This window comes from Camelus bactrianus, chromosome 28 (genome assembly GCF_048773025.1).
Source record: "Camelus bactrianus isolate YW-2024 breed Bactrian camel chromosome 28, ASM4877302v1, whole genome shotgun sequence".
NCBI lineage: Eukaryota > Metazoa > Chordata > Mammalia > Artiodactyla > Camelidae > Camelus > Camelus bactrianus.
The window spans coordinates 13,706,357-13,733,891 of record NC_133566.1 but is presented as its reverse complement, the minus strand read 5'-3'; the positions used below and the strand labels follow the sequence as shown (position 1 = coordinate 13,733,891).

At 45.2% G+C, this 27,535-nt stretch overlaps 1 protein-coding gene across 5 annotated transcripts in view; it reads right to left on the bottom strand.

Annotated features, from left to right (window-relative positions):
- Positions 1-400: 400 nt before the first annotated feature.
- The window catches only part of LONRF2 (LON peptidase N-terminal domain and ring finger 2), a 38,079-nt gene continuing 10,944 nt past the window's right edge, over positions 401-27,535 (bottom strand). Inside the window, exons 3-12 of one of the 5 annotated variants that reach the window (XM_010959068.3) lie at positions 25,022-25,144; positions 23,512-23,670; positions 22,571-22,793; positions 21,464-21,563; positions 21,096-21,210; positions 17,921-18,042; positions 16,607-16,765; positions 12,862-13,024; positions 11,421-11,570; positions 401-8,895 (exon numbers count right to left, since the gene is read on the bottom strand). In XM_010959068.3, the coding sequence (XP_010957370.2) occupies positions 8,701-8,895; positions 11,421-11,570; positions 12,862-13,024; positions 16,607-16,765; positions 17,921-18,042; positions 21,096-21,210; positions 21,464-21,563; positions 22,571-22,793; positions 23,512-23,670; positions 25,022-25,144 (1,509 nt within the window). In that variant the 3' untranslated portion in view covers positions 401-8,700. The remainder of the gene's footprint in view (positions 8,896-11,420; positions 11,571-12,861; positions 13,025-16,606; positions 16,766-17,920; positions 18,043-21,095; positions 21,211-21,463; positions 21,564-22,570; positions 22,794-23,511; positions 23,671-25,021; positions 25,145-27,535) is intronic. The other 4 variants (XM_074354409.1, XM_074354411.1, XM_074354410.1 and 1 more) reach the window with 4 other exon arrangements.

The following is a 27,535-nucleotide window of genomic DNA, read 5'->3' as shown; positions in this document are numbered from 1 at the left end:
CTCCCAAATTTGACAACTACCCTAGTTAACTTAAATGACATCACCAACAACTTGTGAAAACTAAAACTTCTAAGCTACAATTTTTTCCAACAACCATGCTAGAAACAGCATTTAAATATCATTCTCTTGAGAAACTAACACAGTTTTGCACAGAAAGGGGTGATCAAAGACAGAGTCCCTCCACAGGGCCTCTGGGAAAGCACGGCCCTGCTGACACCTCGATCTTGGACTTCCAACCTCCGAAACTTCGAAATAATACATTCCTGTTGTTTCAAGCCACTAGGTTTATGGTAATTGGTGGGAGAGCAGCCACAAAACATTAATACAATACCCTACATATTGATCTGACCGAATTTCCAGTTATTCTGCCCTATTGCTTGAGGGCAATGATTTATTAAAGGACATTTACAACACTTTTATTTACTCCAAATACCACATGCTAGATACACAATTCCAATTAAAGTGAACAGTACAAGAATACAGGAAGTAAATATTGCAACACTGAAGTCTGGCCTCACTCAAGCAACAAGAAATGCCAAATACTATTATTACATCTTTAATCCTGACCTGAACTTAGGAAATAAAAGGAAAACCAGAGGAATAATCTACTTTCTATAAATGGGATTAACACGCTGCCTGTCCCTAAACAGGAAAAGCCATGATTTTTAAAGTTTACGTTGACTTGATTGTTCAAACCTGCTCTTCTAATTAAATAGAAAAAAAAATACACATCAAATTCTTAACTGGTAAGATCATTTCACAACTGGTTTTATAAAGGCTATAATTTTATAAGATGCTAATGACACCATCCTCTGCCAGCATGAAGAGCAATATGTAAACAGAATTTTCTGACCTGCTAACAGGTTTTGTTTTTTTTTTTTTTTTTTTCAGAATTCAGTGCAAAATTCTGTGTATTAGGTGGGGGTGGGAGTGGGTAAGCAGTATGAGAGAAACCAGTCCAGACCATTCCAGTTAAAGGAGTACATTGAATCATGAACGTCCCAAAGGAATGTTTGAAAATGATCCCTGAAAGTAAGAGGTTACAGACAGGTCACTTTGCAAACTCCATTTTTGTTCTTAAGGGCTACAAACGCCAACTGAGCCACACGACCTACGCAGACTTCCTTCACATATTCCGCTGCGATCTAGACCTTCCCTTAAAAAGCCATTCTGAAAAAATTTAGAAGGAGAAAGGGGGTAAAGGAATAGATTATGCTACAGTCGGCAGCTGTCTCAGGGAGAGGCTTCTGCTTAAGGCACCAGGCTCCTGCCCCCGCCCCCTCGTCCCTCTAATCAGCCAGAGACAGAAACTAAAAACCTCACACTTCAAGGGGCTAAAGACCTGAAACAGAAAAAATAAAAAAATAAAATAAAATAAAAAGAGAGAGAGAGAGAAAAAAAAGAAAAAAAATCCCCTGGATAAAGGGGAGAAAATAAAAGGTAACCAAATGGATCTATCTATATATGTGTGTATACGTACGTGTACAGAGATACATAATTTTAATACAGACATAACATAAAAATATAGTGATAATTTTTAAAAGGAAAACCTCACTAAAATGGAGCAGGGAGACCAGAAGGGCTGTGCTCATGCAGAACCACTCCAACATCAATCACAGGAAGCATGTCAGTGACAGACCCCAACAGAGGGACAAACAACAGGAAGGAACCGTCGATTACAGGCCCCAAGGGGGAAGATGTCCATTGCATCTCGTGCGGGAAGCAGACTCCCGAGTAAACCTACTTTTGCTGGTCAAGCGACTCTTTTATTTTTAAAGTCACCAGGACACACACTTATATATGACGACACTAAAAAAGGCAAAGGTCCACAACTTGATTCAACTGGACATCCAAAATCCATATACTAAAAGTTTATAGAACAAATCATGTGGTTAGTGGACATTTGGTCCTGTCAAAAATGGCCATGCTCAGGAAACGTCCTTGGGTTCAGAGAGCCCGTAACATTTCTACCCTTGTCTACAGAATTAATACATAAAAATTACTATCACATTTTATTGGTCCAATGACTGTGTTGTGGCTGTATTGCCAATAGTAACCCTTCTTGCCTCGGTAGCCTAGCTGGTAATGGACTGAATGATGGATGATCAGAGGATGAACAGCGCCACAGAAGGCTGGCTCACTAAATTCCAAAAGCTGATGGTCGTGCATCACCCTGTGGTTTGGAGATTTACTGAAGTTTAAAAGATAAACAGCAAAGCAATGAACAAGTCGCCACCCAGGTTCTTGGTGGTCACACTCGAATACGGCCACCAACTTCATAATGATACCAACAAAGTCAAACTCATATAACTGAAATTACTGACAGATACAACTAATATAAAGCCACATACATGAGAGCAGCCATTCCTCACAAAGGCTCAAGAATAACCCCACTGAACTGAACGGCCAGGAAGAACAAGAACGAATGTGAAATCCTCAATTCACCATGAATCACAATAAAAGTAACAAGCACAATTTTAACAAAGTTACATTTTTCTATTATTTAACAAACCATGGACCAACTGTCTCAACAGATGTTCTGGACAGGACCAAATGTCTGGCAAGGGGTTTTGGTCATTACCGCAAAAAGCCAGGACCTTGCAAGAAATAATGCTACAAGCTTAAGCACTCCAGGTAACTTCAAGCCCTCTAACCAGACTTTCCAGGGTGACGGGACTTGCGAGGAGCTACAGAGGCTTTTCCCAGTCCCTTCCCTCAATCGACCTGGAGAAACCACTCCCCAGGCTGGGAATGAATCTCTCTCTGTCCCTCCTGACACCAGAGCTACACCCTCAGCGCTCAGCCTCATCACCACCCACCAGCCCCTGCTTCAGAGTACTAAGAAGTTCTAATAGTGGGGGTTCCTGGCTCCAAAATACCCTTTTGCTGAGGCCCTCTGAGACCTACCCGCCCCTTTCTCCTTAGCCCCTCCCCTTTTATTCACTTATTGGGCCAAGATTTCTTACAAAAATATCATGCTGTAATTTCTTTCTCCCAAAAGGGAAAAAATTATTCTAGAATTTGACAGCAGCAACCAAAACTGCCAACTAGGTGAATCGAATGCCCCTTTAACATCTTTTTCTTGCTCCGTCTCCCATGGCACTAGAGCTAATTCCAAGGACACTAGTCACACATCCTTACTGGATCAGCCACCACCCTCCTGCAACGGGCAAAATCCTTACCTGATATTAGCAGAATCCACAGCGCCCTTCCCACTAAGGTCCAAATTCATCCCTCAACACTTCTCCCCAGAATTAATCAGTTCTCTATAAATAAAGAGGCCCCCCAAGGCATTAATCCATTAACATGAGACTACAAGGCCCAGGGCCTCACTACCCCCGACACCAGTCCCTGCAACACTCCTGTGTCACCTGTGAAGAAACCAAATGGCCACGGACAGAGGCTCGCCCAGGACTTCTGAGCCACAAACAATACTGACATCCCTTGTCACACTGCTGTCCCGTCCTCACACTTTATTGGCCTCCAGCCCTGCTGACAGCAATTTTTTTTTGTCTGTGATTGATTCATGCAGTGATCTCTTTAGCATCCCAGGAGCCACAGCCAGACAGTATCTTTCTGCCTTAATTTGGCAAGGACAGCAAGACCCCTGAACAATAATGCCCCACACTTTTGCTCAGAGCCCTCTGACGTCTCACAAACTTTAAAGGCCGATCTACATGGCATCACGTTCCCTGAAAACTTCACTTTAACATGTGGACGACTTACCTCTCTGCTCCCCTTCACGAGCCTCCTCACAAGAAGATACAGTAGCTGCTGACTTACACTCCTGGCCTAAAAGTAACAAAGTCACTAAGGAAACATGACAACTTGTTCACCCTCAAGTTCGGTATTTAGGACATTTAATCGCAGAACAGGGACTGCATGTACATCCAAACAGGCTTCACTGCACCCTGAACGTCCCAGAGCTCAAAACCAAACTCCACCTGCAAGGTTCCCCTGGACCGCCGGCAGGCTACTGTCAAAACTGGATCCCAAACTTTTCCCTTATGGCCCAACCTTTACAGGCCTTGCTAAAAAAACTACGGAACCTAGACGTTCATAGTTCTTCTGGGAAGAGTCACATGACATGACTTTTCAAATCTTAAAGGCAAACGTAATAATTAAATCCCCCTGCCCTTGGACATCCCAGGAAAGCCGCAATTATCTAACAAGATGGTAAAGTTTTACTAAATACAACCCAAAATGACAACGGCCATTGTGGGGAATGTTCCAACTAGACAAGACTGTTCACTTAAGAAATACGCTAGAGGAGGGGGCCCTTGAGGGCAGACGGAGGGTCTCAGGAGAGGAGAGGTTTCCGGGGCTTGCAGAAGCATGTGGGTGTGCATGTGTGTGCGCATGCTTGTGTAGAAGTTTTGCTTTTAAACAAACGAAGATACAAGACACAGTAGGACCAGGGGTGGAACCCAGGGGAGCAGGCTGGGGGAGGGGGGGCTGCTGCCTTTCCCTCCCTTCCCCACTCCCACCCCGCCCCCATGGCAGGACTCCCAGCCCCCACCCCCTGTATATACTTTCTAAAACATTTTTTTAGCTAATGAAATAGTGAAGTATAAGATTCCTTTTATTTTGGAAACCAACAGGACCGTATCTGATGTTCCCTTCGGTCCCTGGGGTAGGGGGCCGGGGACAGGCGCGTGCATATGGGGTGTGGGCTTGCGTTTCCAAGGTGGGGTCCCAACCCCCGCTCTGCCTGGGCTCCTGTGGGTCTGGCCAGCTCCCCCTCACCCCTGATGCGTCCCCCACGGAGCTACACTGGAAGGGCATCCCTGGTTTTGGTCAGTTGGCTGAGCCCAGTTCCTGGCAGGGCCAAGCCCACTTCCATTGTTAGCGATTGCAGAATTTTTTTCTTTTACCATTCCTCTCTTCCTAGCCTCTTCCAGCTCCACGAGTGGTTTTGTTTTTTTGAGTTTTATTTGTGAACTCAAAGGATTCTGTTTTTTACCTCCCCGCCCCCAGCCCCCCAACACACACAGGGTGTCATTTCTTAGCAATTTCACATTTTTGTCTCTGGCCCTTGTCTTCTGTCTCCTCCCTAGTCTGACCAGCCCACTGCTCCCAGCAGCCTCTCTCTCTCTTTCTAGAGGCAGGGGGATTATGGGAGGTGGAGTAGGTGCCAGCTGGACCTTTGAATCTGACTTGGAGGCCTCCCCCCTTACCCAGGAGCCCTTGCCAGCCTGCAGGTAGGGGGTCCTTCCTGACATCTACTTGTTGCAAGGGTGGCGAGTATCACCCTGCTTTCCTGGCCCCGGCACCTACCCCTCAGCCGGCCCAAGTGTGTGGGGGGAGTGGACACCCCCAGCTAAAGCACAAGCACCTTAGTCGCACCTCCCCTGCCCCTCATCCTGGCCTAGACACCCCACCCCAGCATCAATCCCAAAGCACAATATCCTGGGTCACTTGGCAAGCCGCCGGGACAACTGAGGCCCAGGGGTGGGCTAGGGCACCAGCCAGACCCCAAAAGGAAGCAGGAGTCCCCAGGCGCTCCCCTCTTTCCAGGCCTTAGCGGGGGCCAGCTCTCTCGGACTGGGGTCTTCTCCCTCCCAACCCCCTTGCCATGGGCAGGCCCCTGCCCAGCCCCTCCCTGCCTTGTCCTCGGGTGGGGCTCGCCCCTATTCCTTCTCCAAGCTCCTGCAGCACTGGGTGGGTGGCAGAGCCCTCTCATTTCAGGAACCCCAGGAGGTGCCCCGGGACTGTGTGTAGAGGGGTCTGGGGGGGGGTGAGGGGTGGAGAGAGGAGCTGGGCAGGGGTGCAGGGGAGGAAACTCCTCACCAGGAGAGCCAAAGACAGGGTTGTGCCTTACCCCAGGGGCCACCCCTGCACCCCCCCCACCCTGCCCTCCCTGCTCCTTGGCCGCCTGCTGCTTTTCTTTCCCCCTTCCCCGCCCTGCCCAACCCTGAGCTGCGTGGACCCCCGCCCCGGGCAGCCAGGAAGGAGCATGAGTGGAGGATCACTGACCAAAGCAAAAACGACTGTGGGGGGGGGCCCTCCGCCTCCCCCGGCCGCCCATTCACCCGCACCTCTTCCACGCAGGACAGATGGCCCGCCCTCCCTGCCCTGGGCCGAGCCCCCCTCCCCGGGCCCTAAGTGAGAGAGCACATTAACTACTGTAAGAAGAGGAGCCGTACTGGGAAATGTGAACCATGAGAATATCAGTGATGCTGATGAGGAGAACAAACTAAACGCCTTCGTAACAAAAAAAAATAAAAAAAGAAAAAAAAGAAAAAAAAAAAAAAAGAAATACACTAGAGAGCGAAGGACCCCAAACTGGACTGACAGAATGAGACGCTGATTTTAATCGGTAGCAGGAGCTTACAGAACATTTCAAGATTCCAAAACAGCTTCATTAAAAGACTTGTTACAAAAGGATAAAGAAAAATTAAAGGCTAAGGACAAAAAAGGTGCCTAAAAACAATGACAGGACAGACGTGACGACGGCTGTGACTCTCACTGCCCCACCCCCGACCCCTTTTCACCTGAGCGCTCACATTTGCCTAATGCTCCGTCTGAGATGCCTTTCCACTCCAAAGAGACTCTCAGACAAATGGCACTTAACATATAACTACCCAAGGTTGCGGACGGAGCTCCTCAGGTGTCCTTCACCCCTTGGGCAAAGACTGAACTAAGAGCGGTAAAAGAATTTTCTAAACCTGGGGAGGAATCCCCAAGGTTGTTTTTTTTGGAAGAACATAGTCCTTCATCTGGGCCTGTGACCCTGGGCTGCCAGGTCTTCGACAGCTTGTACACGTGCTGGTAGGACCTGGGGGAGCCCCAGACGGATGCAAGAAACAAATGGCAAAACCCCAAGGATGATATTCCACCAACGGGCTCACTAAACAGGAACCGACCTTTCCCAAGCCATCCCTAGTCTTTCCTCCCTCACTGATTTCATCTATCACACAGTCATGTGGACAAAGATGAATCTGTGGCAGACTTTGCAGCCCATTTGGAAGCTCTTCTTATGGTACCTGGGGCTCCATACAGTACACGAGGCCAGTCAGCCTGCTCCAGCTGCCCTCTTTGTACGTGGATTATCTCGCAAGATTCAAGGATTGATAAAAAGGCAGATAACCGGTGAGGAGGACACAGGCCTGACTACAGCTGAGCACTCTGTGAGGCGCTGGAAGCATCTGATTGCAAAATACTTTCACATTTTCTGTTTATGACTAAGTTAGACAAGAACAGTGTTTGCTCACGCCCATGACGGTACTGAGTTCAGCTGCTGAAAACTCCTACAATGAAAAACAAGTGCGATGATAAAGTCTTTCTAATTAAATGCTTGATGGGCTGATAAACCACCAACATCTGGTATCATTAAATACAGTTCTTAAACCTCAAACATCACACACCTGGAATGAATGGAGCAAAACTCAAAGCTGTGATTCATTCTCTAGGCTTGTTCTCACCATCTCTTGGTGAAGAACATCCGTCTCACAGACCAAGCAGCCAACTAAATGCACCAGCTGGTTAGGTTAGGCCACCGAGAACGACTTACTACCTCGGGTTCCAATGGTTTTCCCAATCAATACCACCAATATGCCCCACAGGGACCACTGCACACACTGGTTTTTTAATAGATAACTCCCAGTCTGATCATCATAAAACTCCTTTTCAAAACAAAAACAAAGATAATCTTTAGGTTGATGTTGGAGAAAAGCTGGTTAAACACTTACATCCCATCCCCGTCTCCTTCTCCCTGAATATTCTCCCAGTATGTTTTCCTGGCATAAACAGATAACCCACTTCAAGCAGCTTTTCAATGTCTTCATGTATCAGTGGCTGGACGGTGACCTCAAATTTACTGATGGGCCTAATTTCTAATGTGCGTCTGTGTAGAAAGATGACGGTTTCCTAAATGCTTCACATCCACTGAATTAATGAGACAGGGTTACATTTTCAAGGGATCCTTTGCACTATTCCGGCTGCGTTCTTAACACCTCAACCCACATACAGGCTTAGCTCCCTTTATCGATTCTTCACTGCGTGTGTGTAAATATATATCCTCCAGTCAACTATACCGTCTTCAGATTTTTCTATATCCAAGATACACCTTCTTGTATTTGATATTCATTTGATTACAACATGCAATTTACATCTGAGCTACTGCAGGCCACAAAACACAGCTCTGTCCGGTTCCATGCTACTCTCGGGGAAGGACTAACGTCGGCCCCTGCACTGGACAACTTCACAGACAACGTCACAGTGACACACAAAACCCAAGCACATTTTCGATTAGCCTGTCCTCTGAGAAATATGCTTTCAGATAAAAATGTGATTTCCCTCTTACCATCCACCCACCAAAGCATGCTGTCCCCATCCAGAGCCGCAAGACACTTTACTAGGAACGAGTCTTCTTTCGTGCAAAACCTAAAGCACTTGTCTCCCATCCTGGTTGTCCCCTGTTATCAGTGAACTGCACACCAGAAGCATCTGTTTCAAAGAGATTTTCTTGGGTTGTCTGCCAACCACAGGCTCCCTTCAAATTTCAGGCTAACCTTGTACAGAGTCAGAGTCCAGCAGGCAGACTTTTACCTTTTGAGTAGGAGTCAGTGTCTGCTAAGTGTTCCATTCTGTGGCCCTAACCATGTGCATTTTACAGAGCAGGACGGATGGAGGCTACTCCTCCCTGCCTGGCACTCCTCATAAAAATGCAACAGCTTCCAGAAACCCTCACAGAGAAAGTCAGTTATTTCTCTCCCTGCTGGTAACCAGCTCCTGCCGACTATTCATCTTACGCGTGATGATGACTAATATTCGCCGAATGGCGAGCAGACGGTCCTTGAGCGAGACCATGCCCAGGATGGCCAGCTGAGCCTTCCTCTCCAGCGGAAGCACCGCCAGGATCCACCAGGACCAAGCAGGACCGCTAGGATTGCTCTGCAAAAGAACGGAGAGGAAAACACAGCGTGATCACCTAACACACAGGCCTGTTCCCCCAACAGCCTTTTGTTTCACTGACCGACACATGAGCAAGAATTAAACGCCACCTTTTAGTTCAGGTCTGATTCATTCAGCCCTCAGAACTCAAAAGTTCACTCTCATGCTCCACATTTACAGGTAGGGAAATGCAGAAAAGGAAGAATTTGCAAAGAGAAGCATCTTTCAGAGGGAGACTCGATGAATTCGTCACTCCTGTCCTGTCCTCTCAAAGCTCTGGTTCAGAGCATATGACCAGCCAGAGGAGGGGACCGCGATTTTTACCTCTTTTTCAATGTTGTTACTTTTTTTTTTAAGTTTTAGATATGGTATATAAAGCATAATATTTATAAAACCAAAGTAGTATGTATACAAGTTTGAGTGTTACAAGATAAATCTTTTCTTTTGGGGGGGGGAGGTAATTAGGTTTCTTTATTTATTCTTTGAGGAGGTGCTGGGGATTGAACCCAGGACCTCATGCACGCTAAGCATGTGCTCTACCACTTGAGCTATATCCTCCCCACAAGATAAATCATATAATAAAGTCAGTGTGACAAACTTACTTATATATGAAACATCTATGTATATGAGGCATTGCTAAACATATATAAGGAGTTATTATTATGTGTGTATATACACACACACACACACACACACACACACACACACAATTATGCTACCTGACAGTCTTTATCTCACATAACCAAATGCTTCTGGATTGAGCTCTAAGCCAAAGTTGTTCTCAATATGCCTGGCACTGGAACCAACACATCCAGGCCTCCTTGCTTCCACTGTCTTGGCTTCTCCTCCATCCCCACTCCAAAAGTATGCAGAATCCAATCTGGGAACTAGGGAGGGTGGCTCTGGAGTCAGCTTAGGGTGCAGTGGATTCTACCGAGAGACTAGGACTGACACTGAGGCCCACGCCCAGGGCAGCCCCGGTCCCTGTGAGGGAGGCACCGTGTTGGACAAAAGGGCCTTCTCTATAGTTCACAGCTCCCTTTCCCTCTTCCTCTTACAGACCAGGGAAAACTTGGCAGCATGCTGACTGGGAAGGGCCACTGCATAAAAACACCTCCCATGTGGGACCTAAATCCTCTGTGGTAGGCAGACAAATGGTCCCCCAAAGATGTTCAACCCCAATTCCCAAAACCTGTGACCATCGCAACTCCTATGGCCAGAGGGACTTAGCAGACGTGACTGAGTGAGGGACCTTGAGATGGAGAGATTATACTGGTTTTTCCCCATGGGCTCAATCTCATCACACAGGTCCTTCAAGAAGAGGGCTTTTCCCAGCTGCAGTCAGAGGGAGACTGACTATGAAAGAACAGTCAGAGACACAACGCTGCTGGCCTGGAGGATGGAGTAAAGCCAGCAGCCTCCGAGCTAGAAAGGTGAGGTGGTGGACTGTCCCTCAGACCCCTCAGAAAGGAACCAAGTCTTGCCATCATCTTGACCTCAGCCTGGTGAGACCTGTCAGACTTGTGACCGCCAGAGCTGCACGATGATAAATGTCTGTTGTTTTAAGCCCCTCATTAGTGTGATGTGTTACAACTGGAGATTTACTTGGGCTAATAAGCAAAAATTCCTAGAAAAAAATGATTCATCTCTTAACACAAGTTAGTCTCATCGCCTTGCTTTCTGCATCTGGACCACGAGACAGAGGAGGAAGACAGGTTATAACAGAGTTGGGCGTTAGGAAGGACTCAGAGGCGATTTAAGGCGTAAAGCACTGTCCTGAGTTTGTAAAAGACAGAACTCAAGTGCAGGTAAAAGACAGAAGCCCTCAAGAGACAGAAAAAGAACATAAAAAAACGGATGGAAAAAATACAAAAGACATTTATTTCATCCTACCCTCAACCTGTGAGACCCAGCCCTGCTCCCCACTTTCTCCAAGACAGGTGAGCACAGACAGTAGGAGGAACTGGACACTCTCAGCCACAAGCCCAAACCATCCCTGCCTGGTCCCGTCACCCCAGTGCAGGGAGGGGAGTCACCTGCACTCAGAATCTTCACAGACCTGAAGCCCATGCCTCACTTAAGAATGAACATCACGGAAAGCACTCCCAGGAGCGTGGAAAGAAGCCCACAGCAATGGGACAGAGGGCAAGGAAGTCCAACACCTGCTCTTTAGGCACAAGGCAATACTATGTGCCAAACATGGAGTGTTTCCACCAGTGTACCGCAATCACTACCAAATCTTCCATGTTGGGGAGAGGGGAACAAAAGCTGACAACCGATCAGAATAAACTGATTTCTGATAGAAAAGAAATTACCTTTGTGTAGTATTCATTGGAATTAATTTTGCTCCCAAAGGCACAGGCTACCATGCTAGGTGCTTCTGTGGACTGTTCATCGATGAACTGGTTCACACACGACCATAACAGAGCCAACAGCATGGTAGGTACCACCAAGTTTTCCCTCAGCACAATGAGTCTCCGCACAGGACAGTAGGAGATAACACAAAAGGAAAAAGGACAGTGTACCTGAGGCTCCAATTCCCTGTCTGGCATTAACCCAAAATGGCTTAGAATTTGTTCTTTCATGTGGTCCTGAAGTGAAGTAAACCAGGACACGGACTGCTGATAAACTGAGTCATGCAGCGTGGTGAGTTCTTCATACTCAGAACCTTCCACCTGGTCAAGGAGGGAGAGAGAGAGGACCTTCTCAACAGCTCATCGTTACATACGCGTTCATCACAAAGGGACCGCGGACACACCCGCTCCGTGGGCTCCCGGCTTTCAGTACTTGGACAGCTCATTAGTGCTTTATGAACACGACACCCACTCAACCCACAGATCTGCACTCTTTTAACACGGTGGAGACCCACCTACCCTCTCTGTCCACCTGTGACACCCAGATTTTTCTCTTCATTTAAGTACATACACAATGTGATTATGAATAATTTTCACTGGCCACATGCAATCCAGTATTTGAGATATACCATAATTCATTTCCCTCTCCTGGAAGGATCCCTCCACCCTCTTTCCAGTCAATTACAGCTCCTTCCCTGAAACCACTCTCCAACCTCCGTCCCCTGGGACTCATTACGCCCGTCCTTGGAGGTACATAAATTAAGTCATGCAGCATGTGTTCTGTGCTCCTGGCTCAGGAGAGAATGTTTTGGCAATACATTCAAATTGTCCTGAGTGTCAGCAGTTCACTTCTTTTCATGGCCAGGTTGTCCCACTGACTGAATCACTACAACCTATTTAACCATTCACCTGCTGCTGGACATCTGGCCTGTTCCTGGTTTGGGGCCACTGATGAGTAAGACTGCTTTGAACGTAACTGAGAATCCTTCCAAAACATTTTGTTAATCTGCCATAATAATACATGTTCTGATGTTTCTACTAGACATGTAAATAATTATTCAGGGGTAAGAGATCCAAACTGTTAATATTTAGCTTTAGGAGGTATTTATAAGCACTGCTGTTTTATATTACGTCTCATCCTGAGCCGATACCAATGTCCAGATCAGGGATGAACAACCACTTTCAAGTCAAACCCCGTTCACTGTATCTGTAACTAGCATTTTATTGGAAACAAATTGTGCCGATTCATTTGCACAATCTGTGGCTCAGACAGAGCCGCAGAGCTGAGGGGCTGTGACAGAGACCACATGACCTGGGAAGCTGAAGTGTCTACTGCCCTTTACGGACATCTGCCAAGCCCTGGGGACAGAACATAACAACAGTGACTCATAAACACATTCTGCAAAGTGCAGAAGTAATTTTTTTCAGGAAAGGATTTTTCCACCAGCTCTAATTCAGGTAAAAATCCAGCGAGATAATAAATAACTTACATGCTGAATTAAGGGGGAAATAAGCAATACTGTCAGTAACAATCGGACCAAGTGTTCCCACAATGCAGAGGGAGACAGGTGGCGGACCTCGACGGCACAGACACCGGTGAAATAAACCTCACCTTCTCATCCTCAAGATACTCAATGTCCGCTGTGTTGTAGCCATCTCTGTGACGGTGGCTTAAAACTCGGAACCGGCTAATCCCAACGGCATCCACGACCGAACTCCCATCAGGAAACGTTCTGACGTCCTTTATCTCCAGCATACAACCATACTCCGAAATCCTGGCAGGATAGTCAGGAGAAATAACCGTGATTTCCTCAAAAAACTAAAAACAGACTTACCAAAGGATCCAGCAATCCCACTCCTGGGCATGTATCCAGAGGGAACTCAAATTTGAAAAGACACATGCATGCCAATGTTCATAGCAGCACTATTTACAATAGCCAAGACATGGAAACAACCTAAATGTCCATCAACAGGTGACTGGATAAAGAAGTTTTGGTACATTTATACAATGGAATACTACTCCGATAAAAGGGAATAAAATAACGCCATTTGCAGCACCATGGATGGAACTTGAGATCATCATTCTAAGTGAAGTAAGCCAAAAAGAGAAAGAAAAATACCATACTCATATGTGGAATCTAAAAAATAAAAATAAGAAAAAAGATGACACTAAAGAACTCATCTACAAAACAAACAGATTCACAGACACAGTAAACAAACTATGGTTAGTGTGGTAAAAAGGGTGGGAAGCGCTAAATTTGGGAGTTTGAGATTTGCAAATATTAACCACTATGTACAAAAATAGATTAAAAAACAAATTTCTTCTGTCTAACATAGGGACCCATATTCAATATCTTATAATAACCTCTAATGAAAAAGAATATGAAAATGAATATTTTCATTTATTCATTGTATATATATATACACAAAACAGGGACATTATGCTGTACACCAGAAACTGACACATTGTAACTGACTATACTGCAGAAACATGCAAAAAATAAAATAAAATAAAATAAAATGCAGGAAGGCCTTCCTTTTCCCCTAGATAAAAGCCTGGATCTTAAAGGACAAAGAGCCAAACAAAAGAAACAGCATCTCTACGCTGTAGCAGCAGGGTTATGTTCTCCAAGAGACACCAGCAGCTGATTCCTCCTGAAACATGAAACCTACTGGTGTGGGACAGCGGCAAAGGGCCGGCAGGGAAAGGGCACATTCAAACCAACAGGGGTGGGGAGAGATGGACCGTAAATGTGGCTCCTCAGCCCCCCAGCCCCCAGCCAAGGCACCGTCCCCAAGAGCACAAAGCCTGCTGGCCTGGACCACTCAGACTCTGCTCCCCACAAACCGTTTCCACCAATCCCAGCCGAGGCTGCCCCTTCAATGTGCTGCTACGGAAAGTGGTCCACAGCCACTGTCTTCGCTCCCTTTCTCCCCTTCCCACTGTTACACTGACACCACCCCAAGTGCAGTCACAAATGACGCTGGCAGACCCTGTTGACCTGTCGCTGACCCAACACCATCTCCGGCCCCCTTTCGCCCTCCCTGACCCGTCCCCACCTTCACAGCGTGCTTCCTCCACGGGTCCTGGACACACTGGGGGCCCAGGCTGGCACCCTGGACCACCTGTACCTTCACCCCGAAGCTCTCCCATGTGATCTCACCCGCAATCACGGCATTAACTGACCCCCATATCTGGACGTGCCAACTACGTGCCCAGTATCACAGAGAGCAAGTTACCACGTGTACTCAAGTAAGCCTCACAAAAACATAGAGGCTTACAAAAATTAAACAGCTTACCTAAGGGCACAGTAAGCATCAGATCCGAGATCTGAACCCAAGGCTCTGACTCTAAAGTGAACGAACCACCTCACCACACAGCTTCAAACTAATTAATGATGAGTGACAGCTCCGAAGTTACACGCCTGCAGGGAGCTGCAACACCTCTGCCTAGAAGGCCGATAAAATGCACTCTTCCTGCCTATCTAAGGGGACTCTTATCCACAGCATGGCAGGGAGGTCCCCTTCGAAGGAGGACTTGTTGCCCCAGGTCCCAGCTGACGGCCTGCAAAGGTCAGCTCCCCCGAGGTCTGTCTCAGCCGCAGAGCCCGTGCCTGGCGTGAGCATCTCGTCTGGTCTGCGGACAGGCACCTGTGAGGGGCTGCAAACTGCAGCTCCCAGGGGCTCTAGGCTCTGTTTGTCCACGAGGCCATCAGAAATTTGTCAAAAAGAAAAAAAACATTGGCTGAATCCTCCCTCACACCTTCTGTCTCCTCTGCCTGGGCTCTTGTCTACTCTCTCCCTGCAGGACCAGTCTTTCCTTGGTTACCCTGAGCAACCTCTGCCTTGACAGGTTGAAGAAACTTACGTTTGGCAGTTCATCTGCAGTAAACCTCTTAGAAGTGTAACATCCTAAACTTGTTTTTTCACTTGGCTTATGCTGATGGTGATGAATCGAACTTGAATATATTCAAATTCATTCATCTCTTCCTCTCTGCTAGTGTTCTTGGCATCTTGTGTAAGAAAAAAAAATCTTTCACGATTCCTAATTATAAAGATAGTCCCCAATATTGTCTCTTAAATTTTTTTGTATTTTGTTTCCACACTTCGCAACGGGAATGTGAGTGTGCTGTTTTATGCACAAAGTGGAAGGCAGAGAAGAAATTTTCTTTCCCATCTGGACGACCCACTGTGTGAGCACCTTTATTGTGTAGTTTTGCCTTTCCTCATAAAATTATAGGTAAGTTTGGAGTCCACAGTTCTTATCACTAGAGTCTGTTTCAACAATGCACTCACTTGGACAGGGAAGTTTACCGCAGAAATGCTCTCTCCTCTTGTTCAGCTGGTTTCTTTAAAACTATCACGGTCTTGGTCTTCTGCTTTCACACAGTGGTTCTAAAAGCAGCTTGAGCAATTTCATGAAAAGTCTTCTTGGGATGTTGACAGGAACTACTTTGGATTTATAGACCAATCGTGCTAAAGTGAGTCTCTCTCCATGACATGGAGTCTGTGCACCCACGAACGTGGTATTTCTGTCCATTCCTGAGTATCTTTCAATAAAGTTGTGTGATTTTCTCCATAAATGTTCTACATATGGCTTTAAGAAGACCTGTTTCTAGGTGTATCAGGTGGAAACTAATGGGCCCTAGGAGTCCATTGTCCCTTCTTCCTGGGTACATGGGTGGACTACATTTCCCCGCCTCCTTCACAGCAGGCGTGAGAAGGAGGGACTGACGTGGGCTCCTTTCCTCCAGAACCCCCTTAAGCACGGGGGCCCCTTCCACCAGCTAGACCTTGGATGCAGTGACCCCATCACGATCCCACAGCAACAAAGCCCTAGGGTATTAGGAAGCCAAGGGGTGGGAAGGACCCGGAGTCCCCAGGGCAGCCCTTAGAGGGGAGCTGCCTGCTGATCTGGAACATCTTCCTGAGACCAGAGATGTAAAACAAAGAGATAAAAACCAAGCACCGTGGGTTGTTGTAAGACTAACGTTCTTCTGGCCGTGTGGACAGAAAAGGTTTCACGGAGGCCCAACGATCCCCTTAGAGCTTACAAGCTGGACCAGATCTGTCTGCACAACAATGAGCTGGAAGAGAACCACAGGCAGAGGGTGAAGCGTGAACTGCACTCAAAGAAGGGCAAACAACATGGCAGTGGACTAGCAGGGATGATGTTCGAGGGGCAGGATCAGGAGCTCAGGCTGTGTCACATCACGGACGGCCGTGAATTTATCCTTTGTCACGTCATAGGAGCCACTAGAGAGATTCAACATCCTCTTAAACTCTTCTTCAAGAAAAGTGGCAAATTATGCATTTGATTAGGACGCCGTCTTTGAACGCTGGTAACTCTTACTCACCCCGCGTGCTCAGCAGACAAGCACATGCCGAACCGCCTGGTGCCGGTTTCCATGCACCTTCTTATCATAAGCCGGTAGCGGGGCTCAAAGACGTGCAGGGGGCAGGGGACGGTGGGGAAGGCCATGGCACACACGAAGATGGGGACGTCTCTGGTCAGACTGCAGGGGAGGAGAAATGTGAGCTCGGGAGCTGTCAGCACAGAAGGGCGTGCTAGTTACTGAGAAGCAGCAGAGCTGGACAACCTCAATGCTCTCCTTTACCGTCTTGGGTGGGAAGAGGAAGAAGCCAAGGAACACAGCATGAGAAAGTTCTCAACTGACTCAGCTTTCCTGCCAGGTCCTCTTACTTAATTTGATGAGAGAGAACACGCTGTGACCACTGTAAAGGAACTCTGATGACCTTCAGGGCACAGTGCTAAGTGAAGTGAGTCAGACAGAGAAAGATAAACACCACATGACCTCACTTACATATGACCTCACAGACACAGAGAGCAGTCCGGGTCGTGGGAGGACGTGGCAGGTGAAATGGGTGAAGGGGGTCAAAGGGGACGGACTTCCAGTTATAAAATAAGCAAGTCCTGGGGATGTCACATACAGCACGGTGACTACAGTTAATAATTCTGTACTGCACATTTGAAAGTTGCTAACCGAGTCGATCTTAAAAGTTCTTATCACAGGAAAAACAATCTTGTAACTATGCCTGCAGACGGCAGTTAACTAGATTGATTGTGACCATTTTACAATATACACAAGGATCAGCTCGCTCCGGTGTACCCCTGGAACTAACAGAATGTCACAGGTCAGTTATCTCAGTAAAGATAAATACACAAGAAGAAATTCTGATGAAAGCCAAAAACTACACAGTAGTCAAAGGTCATGGGTTCTAGATAAAAAAAAAATGTGTGGAAGACTGATAAGGGCCCCACACCTCCAGGTGACTCCAATACAAAATTTTAATCATTTTAAAAGAGGAAAAAAACCTGTCAAGCCAATTTTGAGCTGTAAACCTGCCTTCCCTTGGTTTCTACACATCGTGCTTTTTCAATTCTTACCAATTTAATACTGCTTATTTAGATATAAAAAGCAATTGCACAGTTTTGTCAAAACATACTTTTGAAATATTTCTTACAACCTTGTTCCATTAAATTTCCATAAACTCTCCTCTCTGCAATTGATGTCTTTTTTCTTTTTTGAGGCTAATTTCTCTGGCTGGGGGGAGGGGGTGTGGGGGTGGGAACTGAAGCTGTGAGGTTAGCAAGGATTTTCTTCTTTAACCTGAACTCAAGGCCAAGCACCTAGAACAGGAAGACTTACTTTGACAGCTCCGTCATCTCCTCGTCATAGATTCTCTTCCTGTCAGACAGTTCATCTGACAAATACCGAACTATTAATTCTTCGGCCAGGGTAGTTACGTTAAAATTTCTGCTGGCCAACAACTGTAAGGAGAGAAAATGTTAAATACTAACATATGGTTATTAAATCTAAAACACAAAGAGCTCTCTTCCTAGACAAGTCAATAAGGAAGTAGGGGGTGCAGCCTCAGAAGACAGGGACTGATGGGGGGAGAGTGAGGAGGGCACGCCCCAGGAGAGAGGCACGCAGGAGGAGGAGGAGGCAGCTCCCATGTGCTGGTGTCCACACGCCCCACGCAGTATCATAACCTCAAGGAGGGGAAGAGGAAGGGAGTAGGAGGTAATGGGGGAGAAGGGAGGCACAAAACAGTCACCATGGAGGATGAAACGCTGAAGCTATCAGGGAAGCAGAATAAGACGGACGAATGACGTTTTGTGTCTCAGGTTTATGACTGTGAATTTAGAGTGAAACCAATCTCCCCAACCTTGTGGGTTTTCTTTAGCTTTGCTATGTTACTTATAGGGACACGCAAAAGGCAAAGAGCTGACTTTATTTGGATTTAGGAAGCGGGGTGAGGGGCCAAGGAATTAAAGCTGGATGTGAAGGGGAAGTAGGCGGAGACTGGATAAAAAGCGCGAGGGGCAGTGGGTAGAAGGGTCACACGAGGCTGGAGCACTGTTACTCTGTGTCTGTGTGCACCTGCTCACACACACGCCACACTGATTTTATCTCAGGCATATGAATTTGCAAGTAATAGCTCTTTTTCACTGATATCCTGGTGTACCTCAAGCACCACCTGCAGCCGCTTCCTGTAAGTTAGGCCTTAAAACAGCACTATCCCATAGGTACTGTCTACACTGCAAGGTACTGTCTACACCACACTAACAAAGAAGCTGGGTCTCAGAGGGTAAGGGCACAGAGCAGAGCCACCATGCCACAGCTGGGACCCCAGACCTGGTAGGTTTCTGGCAACTTGCTGCCATCTCCAGGCTTGGGCTGGCTCAATGCATTTCTAACACCCTTAGGTCCAGGTGAGTCCCATGCTGCCAAGCTCCCCTTTAGTTGTGCAGACAAGCCACATGGATCGCTATAGTGACTGAGACCGAGGAGTTCAACCTCCAGAAACCACTGCACTTGAGAACCTCAGTAACAGACTAACTAGCAGAAGCAAGTTTTGCGCAGTTCACAGTACGACCCCACGATGTTCATTACTAACGACACAGGTATTCCGTACACCATTAGTGTATGGCAGCCTTTCCTTGAAGAGTAAACACATTCAGCTTTGCTCTACTTGCCATCATGGTAACCAAGACTCCTGCAGACACATAGATAAGGGATGGCTGACGTTTATAACCACGCAGGTGAGGGAAGCTCGCACAGTGAGCTCTGCATTGAAGAAAGACCAAATTATGATTTTGGATTTTAGCTTATCGTACTCTAATTTCTGGAACACTGGCGATCTTTGCGTCCCTTGCATGTAATCACTCATTCATTCAACAAAGACTTCCTGCACCTCCAGCAGGTGTTCGGGATCCTAGACACAGAGTGCAAACAAGACAGACGTCATCTCTGTCCCTAAGGAGCTTATAATCCAGAGCCAACCTCCAGGCCCTGCTTCACCACACAGCCCCTTACTATGCAGCACTGAGCACGGAAGTGAAGGAAGGGTTTGTGTTACAAAGTGTGGTCACAAAGCCACGCATTTCACTCTCTGAGAACAGGCGAGCCATCTCCAGGCCCGCTGGCCCAGACAAGCTTGGGTACCGCAAGCAGGAGGCCAGATGTTGTGTCCCTGTCACCAAGAAGAGACAGCAAACACCCCGGAGCAGAACTGCACGGGGTCCACCAGTGTGGACGCTATTGGACTCAGAAAGCCTCCACTGTGATGACACATGGTAACTGCACAGGGACTGACACGCGTCATGAGAATTCCAGGTAACTCAGTCTCAGTATGACTGCAATTTAACAAAGCGAGTGTGTACACAGAAGATCTCAGAGAGGTTTTAATTACAGTCACTTATTTTAACAAGTTGAATCAGTCAATATAAAAGTTACAGTTATTGGAAGGGAGGGTATAGCAGTGGCAGAGCACATGCACAGCACACACGAGGTCCAGGTTCAGTCCCCGGTACTTCCATTAAAAATCAATCAATCAATCTGATTACCCCCCACGAACAAAATAATTAATTAATTTTTTTTAAAGTTTTTAAAGTTACAATTATTTAAAAAGTCACTTAAGCATAATATCTCCTCTTAACTATGTCAAATTTTAAAAATGAACTCGACTGTACATTTGTTTTAAAAATATTTATCCTACTTAAGATGCATTAAATGAGTTTAATCCATAGGAGGTCACTAAGGCAACAGTATCATTTTACGGATGGGAGTGGGGGGGGAGATCCCCTCCCTGCTGAAGCTAAGTAACTCACTTTGTGGAAAGTCAGTGGCACCAACAGGGCCAGAGCCTGATACAGTTGATACAGATGCACTATTTTGAGAAACTAATCAGAAAGCAGATGCATTTTAAATGGTGTTTATTGTATTTACTACGCCTAAGAGATGGATTTAGTAGTTTATATTTGGCTTAGACCCAGTTAAATAGCTTCCTGCTGGAAATTAAGTTTTACCGGCTTTGATTTCAGACAAAGTACACTTAGCAACTGACGGGGCACCACAGGGACATCCTAACAGTCTGAAATGGCCGAGTCTGCAATCCCGTGCAGAACCAAGCACTATAGTATGACTCCACCTTGAGATGCGGTAAAGGGAATCCCTGGCTCACGTTAAGAGCACCACAATGTTATCTCCACTTTTTATGATTAACACACAGTGAGGACACAGCGATGGTATCTCCACTCTTTATAGTTAACACAGAGTAAGAGCTCCGAAAACGTTAGCTATTTCCAGTGAAGCTCAACTGTAATTCATGCCTGAACATCTCCTTGAAGTTCGGCTGTTTCTGCATCTAAACTTCCCGTGTATTTTTTGAGAAATCAGAGAGACGGAAAAAAATTCTCTGATTGCGGAAATCCAACTCCTTAAACAAATGCGGTAGAAGCTAAGCTCACCCATGAAACGAGCATCTACAGAGGGGACACAAGCAGGGCTGCACTGTATTTTCCCAAGAAATACTCACTTCCGAGAGCTTTTCTTTGCACAAAGGACAGTGGGGGGCGTGGTCCAGGCAGCGCTCAAGGCATTTCAGGCAGAATGTGTGTCCACATGGTGTCGTGACAGGCTCAAAGAGCAACCTAGAAAAAATTTGGGTTTTCAGCCAGAAATGTCCACAAGAGACTTTCAAATAATCTATTTTACAGTATGAATTTTAGAAATCACTTATGTCCATTTTCCACTTGTACCTTTCTTAGCAAATTTTTAGATAATAAATCAATTGTTATTGAGGTATACTGGAATTTCTCTGCTAATAAAAAGCCCATTACGTTTTGGATGTTAACACTCAGAGAGGCTGAATTTTTTAGTTGCACGGATTCCGTGTCTTCCTACCTCATGCACAGGGCACACTCAAAGTCAGCCGCATCTATGGGGAGCTCTGCGCTCTCCCCCATGTCAGAGCTCACGTTCCTCTGAGGGGAGGACTCTGCCTCTGAAACGATTTAAACGCTACAATCAACACTTGCACACCTGGATAACAGCACGTGATGGCTGTATTTCCTGTGGATAAAATAGGTTACAGCAATGCAACAAATCACGCCGGGCAGGATTAACAGTACAGTGGTCCCCTGGCATCTCTGGGGGACTGGTTCCAGGACCCCCACGGTTATCACAATCTCTGATGCCAGAGGCCCTGACATAAAACGCAGAGTATTTGCATGTAACCTAAGCACGCACTCCCACATACAGGCACAGCTCAGCGATGTCGCAGGTTGGGTTCCAGACCCCTGCAATGCAGCAAACATCGCAATAAAGCAAGTCACGTGACTTTTTTTGGTTTCTCAGTGCATATAAAAGTTATGTTCACACTATACTGCAGTCCATTAAGTGCGCGACAGCATTGTGTCTAAAAGAACAATGTTGGTATGCCAATTAAAAATACTTTATTGCTAAAAAGTGCTAACCATCTTCTCATTACACAGGTTTGCCACAAACCTTCAATTTGCAAAAAAACACAGGATCTGCAATAAAACCTAATACATGTAAATGCTATGTAAATAATTGTAAACATGATGCAAATGCTATGTAAATAGTTGTAAACATAATGTAAATGACATGTAAATAGTTGCTGGCAGGCAGCAAAATCAAGTTTTGCTTTTTTGGCACTTTCTAGAATTTTTTTCTTCTGAGTATTTTTGATCCATGTTTGAATTCGTGGATGCAGAACCCACAGACACTGAGGGCTGACTGAATATAGCCATAATTTACCTGCACATTAAGCATGAATAAGTTAAAGTTATACCTAAATTTTCTCGGCTATTTTTGACTACAAAGTCCTTGTAGGATTAACCATTTAAGCTGTCCTATAATCTTAAAGGTGATATATTCACTTTGTCATTAATTTTAAACTACCTGTATAATTTTAAAAAATAGATTGACTATTAGCCAACATTCTACCACTCCAGGGTCACACACTCCATGACAAAATTGCTTACTGACCTGTCCTGGGAACTTTCCCAGGGGCGGTCAGGTCGTGTGAATCCTCCAAGTCATTCGGAAACTGTCTCTTTAAACCAGTGCTGGGCGCGCCTGGAAGGATGCTTTCTAGCACTGCCTTATCCTCTTCGCAGTGCAGACCCAATACAAAATATAAAACTGAAGAACTGGTATTTCTAAACACATCAGGTTTCTCAGATGGATTCTGGTTAAGTAAGAAAAAATCCTGAATGTTAAAGAAATAACAGCGTAAGAGAAAACATGTATGCAATATCCTTTCTTTTTTTTTTTAACATTTTTTATTGATTTATAATCATTTTACAATGTTGTGTCAAATTCCAGTGTAGAGCACAATTTTTCAGTTATGCATGAACATATATATATTTATTGTCACATTTTTTTCTCTGTGAGCTACCATAAGATCTTGTATGTATTTCCCTGTGCTATACAGTATAATCTTGTTTATCTATTCTGCAATTTTGAAATTACAATATCCTTTCTCAGAAATCTTGGGGGAAAAAAGGCGGCTGATACTCTTCCTTCATAACTGGTTTTATCTATTAACGTCTAAGATGAACTTCACACTTTTCATGGCAAAATACAGGGTAATTTCTTCCTGAAACAGATCAACTGAACACCAGTCTTCAGAGATTGAAGTTATCTCTCTGCTTTCTTTCCTCCAAGCCAAAGTAATTTCAAGTCTCCTGATGTCTGGGGTTGTTTGGAGATGTTCTAAAAGTTTCTTTCCATCCTCAATGATTTTCATTACTTCCACTAACTTCCTTTAAAAGCTTCAATTCTTAGGTTGAGAAGCTAGACCTGGTCTTGAGATGTACTTCCAAGCTAACCTAACGCCACTGTCTGAATAACTTATAAATGTTCAAAATTAAGGAATTACCTAAAGCTTAATTAAAACAATACTGATAAACACGTGCACTTCCTACCTGAGAACTCCCTGCATTACCACCTTCCTCCAGAGGAGACTGGGTGACATGGCTGTGACACAGAGCCTTTAACCTGGCATTCAACATTCTGCTTTGGATGGAAGATGTTAAATTTTGAGGCACGTTTTCTGAAGCTGGGAAAAACACCTCACACATTACCTATAAAATTGCCAAGAAGAAAAATACATATGTCTTAAAACTCTTTTGAAAAATGTACAATATGCCTTCAAGATTCTGGAAGGAAACTCTGAGGCCAAATAGACCTAAGACATTGAACAATTCCCATATTCCAACTGCCAATGTTTTAAAATTCAAATGTTTCCCAAAACATATGATATGATTCTTACGAAATCTGCAGGGGGTACAAAGCAGGCAGGAATAGTTAAAATAGCCGACTCAAGATTCAATATTATTTTAACAAGTTCAAACAATGGCCAAAACCAGTGAGTGACAATTTAACAGAATTAACAAAGACCAATAAACTGCACAAGGATAAAAATATTGCTAGAAAGTTCTCACTTAAAGAAAAAAGATCTGTTTCGGCTAACTACAGTTCTAATAGAAGCCAGAAGTGTGATGGCATCAGGTTAAATATAAGTAAACTCCCTGGGAACACAAGGGAAGGTCAAGGTTCGCCACCTGCAGCCACTGGATGTAGGCGCTGAGATTCGGGTATACTAGAAGGCACCTGGAGAAGGAAACCTTACAACCCTATTCCACGGGGAAAGGATGTCTGGTACAAAGAATGACTTAAAGCAAAGATAAAAGCTGTTCTCAAATATCTAAGGTGGTTTAAAAGGAAGAAGGAAGACCTGCTTCATTTTTCTCTTGCTCCAAAGACTGAACCTAGACTGTAGAGTGGAAATTACAGGGTCAATATATGGTACAAGGTGGCAACGAAACAGTGTTAAAACAGGGAAACACTGACGTATAAGCAAGAGCTCCTGGTCACGGGAAATGCTGAGGCTGTGTAACTATCGTATAAGCTTTTTTTATAGGGTAGATTCCTACACCAAGTGTGACCCGCTGACCTGTAGTAAGACTGGCTTAAATACCTGCACAAAAGAGCGGATATTTCTGCAGCGTGTTGGGTGAAACTTGGCTGAAAATTTCAAGTCAACCTATGGAGCTGGATTGATACATTTTGCATATATCACAATGCCTTTGTGGGGGGCTCGCACCCAAACGTCGATACTTGAATTACAAACATTAGGTAGGATAAATCACTTTGCCTCCCCAGCCTCATACATCAACCTGGCCTCACTAATGTGTGTCATTATTTCAGCAGAACTGAGATATGTGGACACCGTCTCATAAAACACTGCGTCATCCATGGATGAAAGTTTATCGAATGCATGAACTCACCATTATCACTGTGTGTTTTAAATCACACTGCCATGAATATTTAGAATTACATTTCTGGTTTATTTTACCTGTAGGAGCTACTCAGCATGGACACAAAGGCTGTAAATAAGACTTCAAGAAAAAAGTCACTGAAAGGAAATCACACCTTTTGTGCTTCTTTCTTCACTGGATTACTCTCGGGATTTAAAGCGAGGCAGTAGAGAAATTCCTTCAAAACTTCCTTACTTCTTCCCAGTCCAGAAAGAGCCAGAGCTTTCACATGATGTCCCTGGATTCATCCAAAGACAAGACACACATTCAAAAACAAAAAATAAAAGGGTAATTGTATACTTGCACACACACAGTCCTGAAAAAGTTCTTTAAAACTGTTTCATTTTCATGTTAAGTAGAATAAACACAGCCCAGAGAAGCTGGCTCCAGCTCTACCACCTTGGAAACTGGGCAAACCTGAATGTCCCGTAAGTGCAACCTACGATCAGAACACGAGAATCCATACCTGGAACAGGAGCCCAAAGCAGTTCCAAGGGACAAGCTAAGACAGAGCCAGCTGTCTACCACCTTTAACTCCCTCAGCGATCACACATCACTACCATGGTCTTAGTCTTCAAGGAGCAAAGACTCTTGTGGGTGAAGATAAACATGACCAGAAATAACCATAACACAAAGCGTAATATACAGAGTCCCACACAGAAATGAACAAAATGAATGTGGATCATTATTTTCCAACAGCGCTCTGTTTTTGTTTCACAGATGCGATATTTTCTCAAATCATGGTCGAGACTGTGGTTTGTTTGTTTTACTAGTTCAACTCTTATATTTCCATTGAGGTCACTTGTTCTGATCGTTTATTTCAGTCTTTCTCTTCTGTGCTGCTGAATTTCTTTCCCTAATGACTAATGACGTGGACCATTTTTTCACATCTTTGATACTCACATGCCTTCCGTGGTGACCTACGTTCAAACGTTTCCCATCATTTAACTGAACTGTTTGAACTGCTGAGTCGGTGAAGGTTCTCTGTACACGCTAAATACAGATGTATGCCTTGCAAATATTTTTCTCCCATCCTGCGTTTGCCTTCTTGTTTATATAGCAGTTATCTTTTGAAGAGCAGAAGTTTTTTTAAATTCTGGTGAAGATCAATTTACAAACATTTTCTTTTATGATTTCTGCTTTCGTCCTAGATAATAAATCTTCGCTTCATCCAAGGCAACAAAGACTTTTGTATTGTTCTAGATGCTTTGTAACTGTAGATTATATATTTAAGCCTATGATCAATTTTGAATTAATTTTTATATATGATGTATGGAAAGGCTGAGGACCACTTTGATTTTTTTTTTTTTTTTTTTTGGCAAATGGATATCCTGAATACAAGCTGCTAAACAGACGACCCTTCCCCTATTGAATTACCTCGGCCCTACTGCAAAAAGCTAATCTGCCGCATTGTCTGGGCCTATTTCCAAACCGTCTTCTGTTACAGTCACCTTATGTCTAGTGTCACTCGTGTGATAGTGTCTAAGTCACTGTCACAGAGCTAAGCATGCACTCTACCACTGAGCTACTGCCTCCCCTCCATCACTCTAAGAGTCAATTTCTCTCTGGTCTCCCCCAGCTCCTCTGCAGTGCCTTCTGCGCCTGTCACAAACATGCACAATTTAGCTGTGAGTCAGGGATCTGGACAACCTGGGTTCTGAATTTATGTCTCATTCCAACAGTTTTTGTGCTGCTCGGTCCTCCTCTTTACGTTTCCAGATGCTTTACTGTCCTTGAACTCAGAACTCTGGTACCCTCAGCTGGGAATGCTGAGGGTGTCCCACCATGGTTTTCTGCAGCTTCAGCTCTGGGGATGGACAAAACTCTTGGGACAAAAAAGCCACAAAATCACAATTCTTACCCCTTTCATGTGGAGTTTTCCAAGACTGAACTCTCCCCCAGCTTCTGTCTGTTTTGGATGCTTTATGGTGTCTATTTTTACTCCAGCTTTTATAACTGTCATCTCTTCAGCGTTCACATGACTGCTTCACTCCTTTGGAGGCAAAGTAACCCCGCCCTCAAACTGTCATTTTAACTGAGTCCCTTGGTAGGGAAAACAATAATGCATGCTCTGCAGTTGTTGCCTCTTAATCTTTCCTGTCCTTACCTCTGTATTAAAACTGCTCCAAGGCACTGGTGACCACAAAGGAGCAAATGTGAACGCCTATTTCAAGTCCTTATCTGACCTTTTCTGTTTTTTAAATACCATGAATGTGCTGATGGTGACCAGCACCAGCCACCTCCTAACCTTTGCTAACTGTCTGTCCGCAGCATCACTTGCCCTCCAGCTCTCTAGGCGAGCAGCCATCTCAAAGTCCGCACCAAACTTTCTGGACAAACAGCTCACCGGCTTTATCCTTCAGCTCCCAGGAAAGCTTCAGATGTACTTCAAGCGATCAGCGATTCGTCTAGGGAGCTCTTTTAGTTTGGGGCAAACATTTAAAATTTTTACTAATTTCTTATTCTCCCTTTCAGGGTGGATCCAGCTTTCATGTCTCCTGAAGATGACGCAATTTGAAATGTCCTCTTCAAGGAGAAGTAGAAGGTTCCTAACGTGAAGTGACTAGGACCCTTTTCAGGCCCTGTGCCAGGAAGAGGCTCTCCCCTCTCAAGGGTCAGCAGCTTCTCA